This window comes from Metopolophium dirhodum, chromosome 3 (assembly GCF_019925205.1).
Source record: "Metopolophium dirhodum isolate CAU chromosome 3, ASM1992520v1, whole genome shotgun sequence".
NCBI classification, from domain to species: domain Eukaryota; kingdom Metazoa; phylum Arthropoda; class Insecta; order Hemiptera; family Aphididae; genus Metopolophium; species Metopolophium dirhodum.
In genome coordinates this window covers 18447712-18463856 of record NC_083562.1, presented here as the reverse complement: position 1 = coordinate 18463856, position 16145 = coordinate 18447712, and the positions used below count along the sequence as shown (strand labels likewise).

At 27.7% G+C, this 16145-nt stretch overlaps 1 protein-coding gene across 4 annotated transcripts in view; it reads left to right on the top strand.

Moving 5' to 3' along the window:
• The first annotated feature begins 690 nt into the window (after nucleotides 1-690).
• LOC132940974 (uncharacterized) overlaps nucleotides 691-16145 on the top strand; it is a 137787-nt gene continuing 122332 nt past the window's right edge. For 2 of the 4 annotated variants that reach the window (XM_061008807.1, XM_061008806.1), the window contains exon 1: nucleotides 691-920. In XM_061008807.1, the coding sequence (XP_060864790.1) occupies nucleotides 755-920 (166 nt within the window). In that variant the 5' untranslated portion in view covers nucleotides 691-754. Of the gene's footprint in view, nucleotides 921-15633; nucleotides 15698-16145 lie in introns of all 4 variants that reach the window. The other 2 variants (XM_061008808.1, XM_061008809.1) reach the window with 2 other exon arrangements.

The following is a 16145-nucleotide window of genomic DNA, read 5'->3' as shown; positions in this document are numbered from 1 at the left end:
TATATCGATACAGCTCTATTGTATAAGTATAATAATATAATATTTATTTATCATGATAAGATATTAGAATGTATTAAAAAAAAAAAAAATGCTAATCATATTGCATTTCTTGTGTTTATATTATATAAAGTTCTCTAAATAAATTATGAATTGATTGCATAATACCTACATAATCATAATAATGCATAAATGAATAAATGAAATTCATATTAATTTTAGTTCATATTAAAATTAATTTTGTGAAAATAATGTGTAAAATATTCTTGTTCGGAATTAATATGCAAAACTCAACTGTAAACTAAACTAATATTGATAAACACTATTAGAACATTCTTATTTTTTGTATACAGAATACGTTATTATTTTATTGTCGATTCTTTAAGAAATATATTTTTGTTCCATTAAACGTTGGAAAAAATCTATTTAATAATTGTTATGATAATACCCGATTAGACTAAATAAATACTTTAAATACGTTTCTAATAATAATTTTGTATTGAAATAATGTATATGAAATATTATCGTTTTAACGTACTTCAAGGAAAATCATCATTCATTTTTATTTTTGAACAAATACGTTGTACATTTTCTTTTTAATGCCATAGACTGTATAATACATTATTTTTTAGAAATTGGTTAGGTTCATTCGTTTTTAATATTATAATAAATGAAATATAAATGAATGGTTGAAAAAAAATTATTGTTAATTTGTTGCATCTGATATAGGCGACATCGAAATAGCATTTATACGCAAATGCTAAATAGAAATAATATTACGACGACGCCCGAAAGTTCACGACATAGCGATCGGCGTCACCGGTTTTTACCGCGTTTTATTTTCCGGCAGTCGCGTGTTAGGGTCCGTCCGTTACGTGTTTTCGGCATTCGCGCTACGGTTGGCCAGTTGAAAAATCGCTATTGTAAGTACGATTGTTTGAACTTCTTTTAATTTGTTTTGATTATTGGTATATTATACTGGTTTATAACTTTCAGTAAGTTATAGAACGTGGGTGATGAAATATTTAGATTCGACAATATCGAAAATATCAAGAACAATTTTTTTTTTCAACTTCTTTTTTGATTCTGACGTCTGATGCATTCAAATATTACTTACGGAGTTATGTTTTCAATACGAGTGATACGTTATTTGCTGGATTTTTTACGATTTAATTTGAATAGTGTAAGATATGTTTAGTCATCACATTAAATACGTAAAATGTGTAGGAACATTTTATATTATGAAGCATCATCGCTTTAGTGTATTATATAAAATTATACTTTCATTAGGTATATATTTCGTTTACAAGAACATAAACACTTAACACTTAGATGATAATGTCCAATAATGGTCATATACTAAATCAAGTAGGTACCTACTAATAATTAAAACTTAAAGTTTGCCCTATTCAAAATGTGTACCTTCATAATACAATATGTTTTATTAACTTATATTTAATTATATGCATATCTATTATGAGTCAAATGCATTAATAATATTAAATTATTAATTCAAGTGAAGTTAAAACTTACTATTAACCTTACATTACTCTACTACAGATCAATAGATGGCAAATATACGCAATATATTTAAAATGTGGTAGGTATAGGTACTAAGGAGTATTTCAATTACCCATGGATAATATATCGATATTTAATCAAAGAACATTTAAAATGTATTTAGTTTATTTCAAAAATATTAATTAAAGTTTTATAGAAAGTAATGCTAGTTAAAAATACATTATACATATTATTCTGTATTATATTCCTCATTTTAAAGACATATAATTTAAGGTTTATTGTGTTGCAATTAAATTCTTTGCTTTTAAAATTATATGACATTTATAACAGTGGTCTGATATAATTAGTCAAATGATTTTCTCATGAGTGTGAGGGGGGGGGGGTCAGACATTTATTTGAATTATTTTTTTATACATATCTAAATAGGTAGGTACCTAAGTAGCCAATAGGTAATAAGTATAAATCATAGAATATTTTGGGAAAAAATGTACCTATAGGGGGTATATCCCCCTCGTCTCCTACTACCCGTTTTACCACCCTGCTTTATAATATTATAAACTGTATGCGTAGGTAATACTTTTCATAAACTTAAATCACGGTGTTCGAATAGGCAAAATGTGTGACGTATTGTTTCGAAGATAATAATTAAAAATATTTAAATTTATTCTGAATTTATCAATGCCATACTAGTTAAAACTTATACGAGTATGTATTTTTATTTTATAGTTGTCCACAAACATATTTATTTAATGAGAATTAGTAAATATTATAAATATAGATTATATAGGTACATTTTTTGTAAATTACATTGTGGCAACGGATTAGTTATTTTGATGAGAAATCGTAAATTACAATTTAATTATAATTAAATTTAAAAATAATACATGGTATTGTAAAAAAATGTAAAAGGGGGAGAAAATTAATCTCATGTTAACATCGACATTATTTGTTGGGGGGGGGGGGGGGGGGTAACTTTCACATTAAAGTGGTACCTAATTTTGTTTTTAATTTATTTCAATTGGCAATTAGTATATTATTATCTGTATAGATAGAATTGATATAGCAGACACTGAGATAATGTAAAACTCAATATAAGTAAAGTTTATTTTACTGCAATTGTATGTAGTGTGAGGAATTTACTGACTTCATAATTAGTACATAATAAGTATATACATTATACATATTTTGATTTGTGATCTTATTTACATTTACATATTATGTTTTTATATGTTTATAATTTACTATTATATTCTGGTTTTTCACTAATAGTTGTTATATTTTATTATCTTTGACTGTCACCAATCATTATTATTATGTTATTTGTATGTTAGGTTCTGAAAAATCTAAACAAACAGACGTGAGACGTTAATATACCTATATATTGAATATTATTATGTATCTTAAAACATTTTGAGAGATCTTAGTTTGTGCATAGAAAATAACGTTTGTTTGATCTGCAAAGTGTACTTGAATGTTCTAAAACTACTGTTAATACTTCAAAAAGCAGCTATACCTGACTATTGACAAAGGAATTCAGGATATCACGGATCAGGGACTTTTGAAAAGAAATAATGATATAAGATTATAGGTACCTAGATACTATTATACTATAATTTTTTTTCACTTAAACTCATTAATTTCATAAATAGTTATTCTATTCACTATAATATTCAATGTAAATAACATGAATATAATACGATGAATGATGCTTTAAATAATTCTATAGTGAATAGATAATTATCAATATTGATCGATATTGATAGTAACCACTAATTAGGAAATAACGCTGTTGCAAAATGTTGAATACATCAAAAATCCATATGTTATAGGTAGGTACCATACAGTTATAATATATATTCGTTATTCGCATACGTAAAAATGCGATATTTTACTTATTATATTGTTGGATTCATAGGTATTTAATTCTAGCCACGGAAGAAATTATATTTAGATTACAATTACAAGTTAGGATAATTTTACAACAATAATAATATTGTAAAAAAAATGAAAAAATATTAACTATTATTTATTTTTGACTTATTTAAATGTAATTTTGATGTGAAATCGTCAAATATTTGTTATGTACGATTTACCTAGTACCTACTCTGTATAATATATAATACGCACTTTATAATACTGTCCTTACTTATTCGCAGATGAGTATTTAAAAAAAAATTTATAATGAATTTGAAAAGAAAACGTTTACTATACCTATGCTTATACAATTGTATATTTTTAACATAATATATTTTAATAATTGTGAATCATGTTAACAGTTGGCGCTTTTTATATAAGAATAAATTACAGCGTATGGACTTAAGTTTATTCTACTATTATTCAACAAGTTATGAATATTAAATGTATAAATAGTAAGTAGGTTTATTTTCAATAACTGTGGAGTGCAGGTTCGTATCACGTATAGTATTTAACTAACCAAAAAAGAGTTTTCATTATTTAAATTAGTATGATAATATTATTATATATTTATATGATTTATGAATACCTACCGTAAAAAAAATAATTAAAGGGTAAACTAAAAAAACTTAAACAATTTATAATTTTACTTTAACGTCTTCTAACCAGCTGTATTAAGTTTTTGTTATAATATTTCATATTCTTTATATATATTATAATTTATACATCATCATAGAAATATATTTCCATTTGAAAATTCAACTGTATACAAAAGGTATCACCCACTACAATAATATAGTTATACTTTTATTTATTTATTTATTTATATGAGTATTCCGTTATTGGGTTTTTATTACCATAATATAGCATTATAGCACATTTAATTGATATATAATCATAAAAAAATTTTATATTGGCGAAGAATGTGAAAAATCGATCATTCAATTCTTACACGACTAGAGCACAAAAATATGCTTCCCAACGTTAGTAATAAACAATACTGAACCATCAGATTATGTTTTATTGGATGAATAATAGATAAAATGTTGAGCCTCGTTTCAATAAATGCAGGGCATAGCCATAAAATAGAACTAATAAATTGTAGTATTCCGAACTCATTTAAGTAGTGCTGAAAAATGTTTTTATTGAAACTATTTTTATGACCTGTCAGCAGGGTATATTATATACTCAGAATAAGGTGTAGGATGAACAATTTATTAGTGCCGTTTAATTATAATAAAAATGTGTCTCAAGAGTCTCAGAAGCTATTGGTTTAGTAAAAACACCAGTAACAATACTGTGGATGCCATCATAATGAAATAGCCAGACAATATTTCCGTTATTATAATATTATATTTGGTATGTCGAGGAGCAAAATTTACGGATGACGATACTCTACATGTGTACACCAAATATGCTCACCCTCTTTTATACTTTAATAATGCAGTTATTTAAATTCTAAAATTTAGAATTTTTATTAACCACACTTAAATATCAATTTTTTAAAATACAATTAGATTACTATAAATCTAATTTGTAAATAAATCTTTTTAGTTTAAAATTTGAATGTGATTGTAATTTTAAGTTATTGGTAGGTACTTATAATTAATTATGTATAATCTTTTAAACAAAATTATTAAATTTCCACACAATATTTACAGTGTTTAGACGATAAAAATTAAGTTCATGAAGATTACGACAATTGAGTGAGTTGGATGCAGGACTTACAGTGGCATCAAATGGCACAAAATGGTAAAAGGAACTGTGATTCCTATTTTATTTTGTGCATTCCATACAGTGTTGTCATGTACAACAAAATTATTAGGTACCTACCTAAAGAATAGGTTATTTATTAATTTGCCAAACAAAAAATATTTTTTCACTTCGTTCGAAAATTGAATTGCTTTCTATAATATCAACAATAATAATATAATAGCAACATTTATAATATTTTTCTTAGGACTTCATTAAACATAATAGTTTTATTAAAACCAAAACATGAAATATTATTTTACGTGGTGTTTTGCGTGGATAGCAATGCTCACTGGTTAATATTTTTTTTTATCAAACTAGAAAAATATAGGTACCTATATCTACTTATAAATACTGATAAATCCAAAATGATAAAATGTTGAAAACAAATAATTACCTATTTACCTATTTTGAATGGGAAAGAAAATATTGATTACGTTTCATAGCCTCATTGGCTCTGAATACCTGTCCTTTTGAAGAATAAGTTAAAATGTAAGTATTCTAAGAGCAGATAGAGGCAGGGCGAGACTGAGATCCATTACGTCCTCCCCAATTCAACCCATTGTTGGACGTTACTTTGATTGAGGAAATTGTAATTTACCGGATTTTCTCATCCGGAGAGGGTCTCCTCTAAATTTATTTTTCACGACAACATTACTTAGTTATGTCTTTCAACTACACCAGGCATGAACCACAGACAAAGCGATAACTGTCATTTAGATAGCACATTTTAAATGATTTATTATTTCGTAGTTTTGCTGATTTAAAAGTAATGAAAAAAGGAAAAAATGTTTGACAAATGAGTACCTACACTAATATAATAAATTGCAATCTTCAGCACAAAATTCGGTATTATATTTGTGTTGTTTTTTCATATAGATTCTATTTGATTTCAATAATACGGTGTACATCATTTTTACGTATCAGCATAAATATTTACACTCGTTTACATGATGTATTTCTATTTAAGCGTCACGTCTTATCAAGAATTAAATTATTACTTGTTTACTATAGAAACATCCAATAATCTATTAATAAATATTCGGAAGTAATCACTAGGTATCACTACTTTTACTATCTTCATATCCCTTTCAAAAGGGATGTAATGATTCTTGAACTCTTCAAACCCTCAAACCTCTTGAATATTAAGAAGTTCAAAATGTTTAAAATCCGAAATAAGGTCATAATTGGACATATCAAACTGTTTGAAAAGTTCAAGCAAATAATCATGTTTTAAATATTCAAGTTAAAACTTAAAAGTGAAAATTAAATATTGATTACAACATGACAATTGTTATTTATTCCTACATTCCAATAGCAATTATTATGCTATTAAATAATAGCATAATAATTATCGTTACAATAATTTTCTAGTGCTATAGTGGTAGTGACTAGTTTTACAATCAGACAGAGGGAAATATTTGTATTTGTCTTTAAATTAATTTCCGAAAAAATATTCAAATGAGGTACGTATCTATTCCAAAATTTAAATACATATTTTAAATTTCAACCTACATTCTTAACGAACCGTTAGTATGCCATTTATTAATAGTCAATCAATGTTTATAACTATTAAAAATAGGTAATTGTGTTACTGCTAGGCAGATGGAATAGGAAATTGCAGATAATATGCTGCGGTAGTTTCGTAATAAAACAAATAAAATATGTACATAGTAATTGATTTAATTTTCGTTAATTGTTATTTGTGTGATGCGTTATAGTTGTGCAACTAAAAACATATTTAATCGTTTTAATCGTTTTGATTTATCTACTTCATACTTGAGACATCTTTGGGAAACTATACAAACTTTTATTTAAATAATCGTTTAATTATCAGCTGATTGGCGCGGCGGAGAGCTATCTCATAATTATTGTAATCCTTCAGTTTTCACGATACCTCGGGGTTTGATTTATTGTTCAACCGATCGTAGTATCGCACTACTGAACAAGTATATCATATTGTAATATTATGTACACAGTACACCATATCCTTCATTCGTCCTTTAGAGGTTTTACATGGCCGTTGACTGGGAGAAGTAAAGTTAAGTAAAGTGGCCGAGAATCGTCATCGTGGGACATGAGAGTAAAATATCCGCTTGTTTATGAACTTCTGACACACACACGCACACACACACACCTATTATGTTTATGTATAAAATATACATATATATATATATATATCATTACCGGTGACACAATTTCCGCAAACGTAATTCAATTAACAGCCGGTGCCATTTATTTTACCCGCTCACCCGTACTCTAATGGAATTCTTTACCATGTTCTCCTACGATCCTATCGTCCCCATCCACTGTCTCTGAAACACACCCATCCGCATTTAATTTGACTAAATCTGTTCGACTGTTTTGGCACGTTCGGTGAAAACATTGACATTGGGAAATGGAAATGACGTCTACGAGCCCGATTGAACGACGAGTTGTTAAATAACATAATAATACAAATTATATTATTGCGTATCTCGTGCGATTCAAAACTAAAGCATACCAGATTTATCAGTCAAATACTAGTATTATCAATGAATGTTATATTATTTATCGCTATTATGATCACAATATTCATTCTGCGTAACTACAATTAAATCTCATCCACTAGAAATTCCACGTGAACTGTATGAAATAATTAAAAAAAAAAAAAAAAAACAAAAATAAGTAAGCTGCAGGTACCTATATAATAGGTCCAACTTTATCAAAATTCACAAGCAATATGTTTATTATTAGTATACTGTTTATCTACAGTAATTATTACTATGATAAAAATTGATAATTTAGCATACTTTTTTTCTATAAGCGTTTAAATTTCTTCGGTCACTACAGCAATGATTGTGTTAAATTTGAATACAACGATATACCTATCATCGTATACGAAAACGTTTCTGAGCGGAGACGGTTTTACTTTTTGGTTCGGCCAACCTAACTAGTTTTTGACAAAATCGATTTTATTCTTTTGTAGTTACTCAAAAACAAATAAACGTAGATGATACTTTAATTTTTTACAAAATATTTATATGTCACCATTTTCCGAACGACATAATATTTTCAAAATATTTGTGAGCTATTTATAGACACTTGCAATTTTAAAGTTTTTTTTCTATTGTTGATAAAAGTTTTTCACTCGGTCAATAGGTTTGAAAAAATCTATTACAAGATTCTTCATGACTTTTTCATAACCAATTGAAAAATATCGAAAATACAGTCACAATTTTTTTGTATGAGTTTGAAATTATAATTTTAATAAAATTCGTTAAAATCATGAATATTTTGAGTTAAAAATTCATAAAAAATTTTCTTTTTTTATCCAAAATTCTAAAACTTAATGAAAAATTCCTCATATTTTTTACTTCTTTTGACAAAAAAAGTTTACCGGATTGTCGCATACATTTTTAATCAACGTTAGAAGTTCAAATTTGTATGACATTAGATATTCACCCATAAATTAACGATTTCTCATCAATCGATTTTTGGTATTAAGTTGTAATTCAAAAACGAATAACCATTTACATTACCATATTCTTTATTCTTTTTGAGCCATTTATAGTCATGAGAAAATTTTTGATTTAATTTAGTTTTTTTTCTTCTATAAATGTAGTATAATAATTTTTTGTAGGGCCTAAAAGTGTGAAAATTCAATATAAGGTTCCTTATAAGTTGTTATAAATGTAGTTTAAAAATATTAAAGATACATAGGCACGATTTTTTTTTTTGATATCCTTTTCTTCCCTTACAGGCTATATTAAAAAGTACCGAAGAATTTCTACTTTTGACCTTCTAAAATACAAACTTGATCTAATTTTCTACCAGAAACCTGCATTGAAGTGGATGATTGGAGCATTTTTTCTACAAAAATACTGTCATATTTAGAATGAAAAAGAACGAAGATGTGGGATAAGACGTGAGATTTTGGTTCACGTCTAGCTCAGAAAATCGTCGTCGTTTTCAAGGCTAGGTCACTACCACTCGCAAATAACTTATTGTTTGTTTCGCTACGGGTAGGTCTCTCGCATTGATCCCGTTCACTTTATATTGTAAATACCAAATATGCACTTTTGTATGTAGTTTTTCTTCATTCGACCATCATCTTCAGTAAACGGTGGCCGAGAGGTCCGTGTGGACTATTCCGTATACAGAGTCCAATAACATAAATCATCAATCCTACTCTTTGGATCCAGAAATATTTTATTATTGTAGCCGGAATAGCTATGTGTACACGTATTGTGGATTTAAGGCTACGAGCAAATTGAGCTTACCTTGTATGCAAGGTGATTTATTTTTATCATTAACCACTCATTATTTAAAAAAATATTAATGTTTTTGAAAATGTTTAGTAAATAATTATTAGTAATAAAAACAATTTTTTTTTTATCTTTATACTTTTTAAATTATATTTATTCATTGTACGATAATATACATATTAAATTTCATGTTCCAAAGAAGAATATTATTCGAAGGTTTTTGATGTGTAAAAATCAAATTTTGGACGAGTAGTTTATGAGTTATAGTTATACTCAGCTATAAGTATTCAAAGTTTTCATAAGGTCGATAAATCCAAAATATTATTTTATTATTTATATAAGTTGAGTAATGATGGGTTACTAATTAAAAAATAAAAACACCTATACAACATGTTTTTAAATATCAACAAAATATCTTTACAAAGGGCTAGTATATAGGGGCACAAAACTTTTTACAGCCTACAGGTACTTTAGGATAATGCATTCATCTTACGACAATATTATTTTTAAGATCTATATTTTTGAATATGATAATAAATAATATAGATTTTCAATATTTTTGCTAATTATTTCACACCTAAACGTGAATTAATTATAATTTTAAGTGAATATTTATTTAGTCTCTAGTTTTCAGTTTTTTGATATTTGAAAGTTGATTACATCAAAAATGTATAAGATAGTTAAATGCCATCAATATTGTTCAATAATGTTTCTATACACTATTATAGAGAAGATTTAAATGTTTTCCTTTATCTTATCTTTTAATAGCAATCTCCGATATAATGTAAGGAAGTGCGTATTACCTATAGGTATATTTGCATGCATGTAATTTTTGAAACACTCCTCCTTATAGAAATATCTATAAAATAAAAATAAAAACAAAATTTCAAGACTGATACATATTTTTTGCTCTATTCAAAAACTAAAAATCCTCATTTTGTTTTTGTAAAACAGTTGATAGATTCGGTGACGCTGTATGAGTGAAATGTAAAAAAGTTCAGTTAACTCCTTTAAATAAAAGTTTGTATTATTTTGTTTATATTACAAAAGTAAAAATAATACTACCAATAATCTGTTCTTGAAATTGAAATTGCTTTTCTGCTATCATGTAGATTTTGTTCAACATTAGGTTAGATTAGTACACTACACACACACACACATACATACATTATATTAATATGGAAATGAATATGACTCCACACGGTCTTATAAATATATTTATCTCTACCCTCTACAGGAATCTAGAGTACCTACCTACGTACGTGCATACAATCCATCGCATTGCGTCGTCTCTGAACGCAACACGCAACCATTATATACCAACTTGTATATATGACATGCTATTTTCCGTGTTTAACGAAGTAAACAGGAAGCTACAATCTCCTTCGATAATTCCACACCATCACAAACAGTTTGTGTAAACAACCGAAATGTCTATCAACGTACATCTCATACGGTTAGGTTAGATTAGATTATGTTACCCGTGAATAATAATTTAATATTAATCGCTATCCAATATCCATGGCTAGAATTGGAAAAACAATCAGTCATACAAAATAACATATTACCTGCTATATTAGTACCCAGGTAATAGGTATACCAACTATAATCTAATATGAAATATTATTTAGCTTATAAAGTATAACTGTGCTGTACTTATTATTCGATCGATTCGCTTGCCAGGGATTATTGTATAGGTACCTTATTATGCCTACTTATTATATTTTTTTTCGCGTACACTGATTACGTCAAAGTCAACAAAATTATCGTATTTGAAAAACAATTATTCTGCTCGGTATAGGTAGGTACCCAAAATATTTTGATTAAAACAATTGTTTATTTCCGGAATTTTTCAGTGATTTTTTTTCTCGTAATATTCTCGAACTACAAAATTTTATAAACCTTGAAAATTTACCCCTGTTATAAATATGCATACTATATACATGTGTACTAAAGGACGTACCGAAAAATATTTTATCGATTGTAAACAATTATTATATTATAGTAATTGAATCATCGATCTTCATCGATAATATATTTTGATAATCATGCAAATAGCAATAATTAGGTGGTTCTGCGTGTTTGGTAAGATTTTCAATGTAGTTACGCATACCTGCAGCAGTGGCATATTATTTGTTGAAGTACGTCCCGAGTCAAGGTATAACACAATAAAATAAATCAATTCGGAAAATGTTGATATTGTTTATTCAGTATTTTTTACACCCAAAAACTCTGGGTATTAAAAAAGTTGGGAGTCGTCCATAAGCGGGGAAACGCACAAACGCAAAATTATGAACTTAATCAGTATTAGGTATCCGAGTAAAAAGTTGCTCACGATGACTTTTGTTTTTCGTAATTTAATATTATAAAATAAAAATAAGTTACTTTTAAACTCTCGTTAGTAGGTACACGGGCTTAAATATTTTATCGCATCATATCTTGGGTTCAAATTTAACGGGCTTAAATATTATTTCTTATTGAACGAGTAAGACTTATACATAATCGATTATTATTATGAATATTATATAATATTATAAACGAATATATTACGTACTTATACTGTTAAAAGTTGTGATAAAAATAATACCATATAATAGTAGGTATATAGGTTAAGGTAATATATACGTGATAATGTATTTGAAATTTAAAATTCTATAGAGGGACTTGCTCCATGAAAAATCTCGAGTATTTTTCCCCTGATCAACAAGTGTTTATCATAAATAACGTATTTCAAGTGTTTTATCCACAAGTTTATTCGATAAAAAAAAAATTAAAAACGCATTTTATGTAATAAACAGTATAACCACAATAATATAAAAAAATACGTATAGGTCCTTTGCCAATTGGTAAGATAACACAGGTCTTAACGTCTTATTAAAATATTATGTAATCGTTTATAAGCACTGCGTGTCCACGAATAACAGTGGTGGTCAGCGCTTAACAATATCGTTTGGGCGTCGATTGGGTGTCTATCACACTGCAATACAAACCGTCTGTATATATAATATGTCAACGGGCTCACAAAATGTAACCGTACACGGTCCAAACGGCAAACATCAAAGTTACCTTAGCTGCGGCCTGCGGTCATCTTGGCCAGACAAGCCAAGACCGTACTGAAACCGAACCGAGCGTCGTCTATATATATATATTATAAACGTATGATTCTGCGGCCGTTTGTGCTGCATACAAATCGCGACTCGAATTTCTCACGTGCGCCAGTAATATGACCGCCGCCGCCGCCGCAGGTTGTATTCCTCCAGGAAAACGAAGAAATAGAAAAAAATAAAAACGAATCGATTTCCACGCTTTATGTCGCACAATATGCCGTTATGGCGTTGTATATGTATATATTACACGGCCGCGAGTCTAATATAATATAATTTTTATATATATATATCATTCCGGGTCGGAACGCTTTCGCGCTGAAAAACCATTGTATATCTCCATCACGTTGCAGTGGTGCACGTGACTTTTGGACGACGGCGGCGGTTGAGGCTGTAGGTTCTTCTTTTCGGGATCCACACCCTTCTCTCCCTTGCCGGCGGCAATCCTGTCCGCACGCTTGAGACATATTTTCTTTGGCGGAACCACGAGGGTGTGTGGCAGGCGCGATGTTCAGACTTTCCTCTGCACTTCGTAATCATACACACACGCGCGAGCACGTTCTCAGGTCCGTCTGCGCGTGACGGCAGATTTACCCTCTTCGATTTACGTTTATTTCCATTTTTTTCCTTTCCAGTTTTTTTTTTTTTTACAATAACATATTATTATTATTATTATTTCAATGAGGTACATATTTTAAGGGATCGCTAAACGATTGACTGTATGCGTTTAGGTGCGTCGTTTCTATATGAGAATAAGTAAACAAATTTAATAGACGCTCGCGGATTTAGTGTGAGGATGCTATGTCGGGTATGATCCGAATACGAAATGCATAAATCGTCGGAAGACTTGATATGTAAAAAAAAATCAAGCTGAATGAATTCGTGTACCTACGTATGGGATTATTTCTACGTGCTTACGTCAGAATGCTAATATTATAAGTAGATAGTATAGGTATTATTATATCTTATAACTTTATTTTTTTAAGAAGTACCTTAGCAATTGATTTCTTGACGTTTTTCATCAGACAAAATGTATATTAAATATATCGATCTTTGGACTGAAATAAAAAGGGACTATAGCATCATCTCTCAAACAGTCAAACGTCCACCTTGGTTAACGACTAAGGGCTACAAGCACGTTTTCGTGAAAAGTATATAGATCAAAACTCCCAAAATAAAATTTTTATAAAATATACGCAGCAATATAGAATGATTCTACCCTAGTATAGCATGATTCTACCCTTATCATAAACTCATAAACAATCAAAAAATGTTTATATTGTTATTAGTATGTGCACGTAGGTACTCGTAAAAATTCATTATTGAAATAATTTAGTTAATTTTCCAAAAATATTGGTTTGTAGCCTAAAATGTAAGTTGTTACGGATTGTTATGAATTGGAAATTGCATAAAATATAAAAATATAAAAATTTCTGTTGATCTTGCATGCCAGTATCATTATGAGCTATAAATTATTATTTACAATAACCAACAATTATGTTAATGCTCTAAAACAGTTTTAGGCATGAAAATATATATTTTGATATAAAAAAAATACTATTCACAGTGATTAAAATCAAATCAAATGAGCTGCATAATATTATAATATAATGCATACATTATAGATTATATTATAATAATAACATACATTTTTATTCTTCAGAATGGTTTAAAAATGTAACTGTATGACCTTTCCACGTTATGTGTGCGCTTCTATTATTATAATTCTATGAATTTTTTTCTTCTTGTATATTTTCTTCTATTTCCAAATAATAGCTAATGCAATAGTTTTTAAACTAAAAATAAAACAAAATGTATACTTAAAATGTACATTTAATATAACTTTGACTATTTTTTATTGCTTTAATTGGATATCTTTGAACAGTTTGAATCAATATATGAATTGAATATTTTATTTTATTGCTGTTGCTTTATTATTACCTTTGCAAAAAAAAAAAATGTTATCTACTTAACGAATAAATCAATAAATACAAATTTAATCTTAAAAGGTTATTAAAATTGAGTTATAAAACTTAGAGAATACTCTTAAGCCTTTATAGGGACATTAATTAATCATCTTATATCATGGTAGATGTAAACTAGCAAAAACAAACTGAGTTATAAAGTGACTTACCAGTTACTACAAAACAGTTATATTATATTATGTATTTATATGTGTATAATAATTAATTTGCCTTTGCAAATAATTATTTAACATTTCAGTAAAAATCACAATAGTTTAATAGGAAATGAAGGGCTTGATGCAACAACGACCAACGAGACAAATCTACTTTTTGAAATTGTTCAGGATATAAGCAAAACAAAATCCTTCATCTCACGTATCACTATTTGCGAATTCATTTTGAATGTATTTGGATGTATTTGAAAATAATAAACCGATTTTTCTGATTTTTCTACCAAAATATAAATATGTCTTCCATGAACAATATTCCATGAAAAACTCATTTTTGATAAAAAGTGGACTTGTCTCATTGTTGCACCAAGCCCTTCAAATATAATAATGGTATAATAATATATTACCACATTTTATAATTAATCACTAATAGTAACTTATATTCTTGTTTTTATGGTTAGTATTGTCTATAATACAGACAATACAGTACAATTAAGGTACAATAAATGGTTAACACTTAACTACTGTTAACTACTGCATAAATTGTGATACAATAATTATGTTACAAATAAATTGTTCATTTACTTATACAGTTTAAATGAAATTGCAATTTCTCATGCAAAATAAAAAGGTATCCTTAGATATTTAATACTCTGTGCTAATTATATTTTTAACTAATTTTACTCTATTTGATTTTTTTTAAACAAATATTACATACACTATACAGAAGGAAAGATAGTGTGACAGTAAAAGACACACATACTTATGTGTTATGCGTATGGCTTTATGAGATACTGGAAACATTTGACCCAATGTTCTTTCCAACGCTGACACAAAAAAGAACAAAAATATAAATATAAATATTTAACACAATTTATAGTATTTAAATTTTAAATTTCTAAAAATTGATATTTAAATATTGATATTTGTACAACAATAAATACTTTGTTTATTTTTATTTTAGATGTCAATTGATAATTTATACATTGGGTTCTTAATTGAACAAATGCAAAAATAAGCTAAAACGAGTAAGTAAATGATTTATAACTAAATTTATTATTCTAATAGTATTTGAATTTATATCTCAGTTACAATCGTGGAATACCTGTATGATTGGCCGTTTTTTGGAAATAAAAATTGTACTGATATTTAAATATTTTTATATTATAGGTATAAACTATGAATATTATACAGTGTAGAACATTAAATTTAGATATAAATATACATTTCATATCGATAATTAGACTGTAAGGACAGGTGTGAAATAAGTTTTAAGTTTTAAGTACCTATTGTACCTAATATTTTCAAACACTGATAGTACAATCAACTATTATTATTATTATTATTATCATCGTATGGGCTGGGCTGGCTGCAGGCAGTAGGACCAGTAGGTATAACAAAATAAATGAATGATTTAGATTTAAGCTCAATAAAATCAAATCAAAATTAGGTAGTTAGGTAAAATTATTAGTCAAA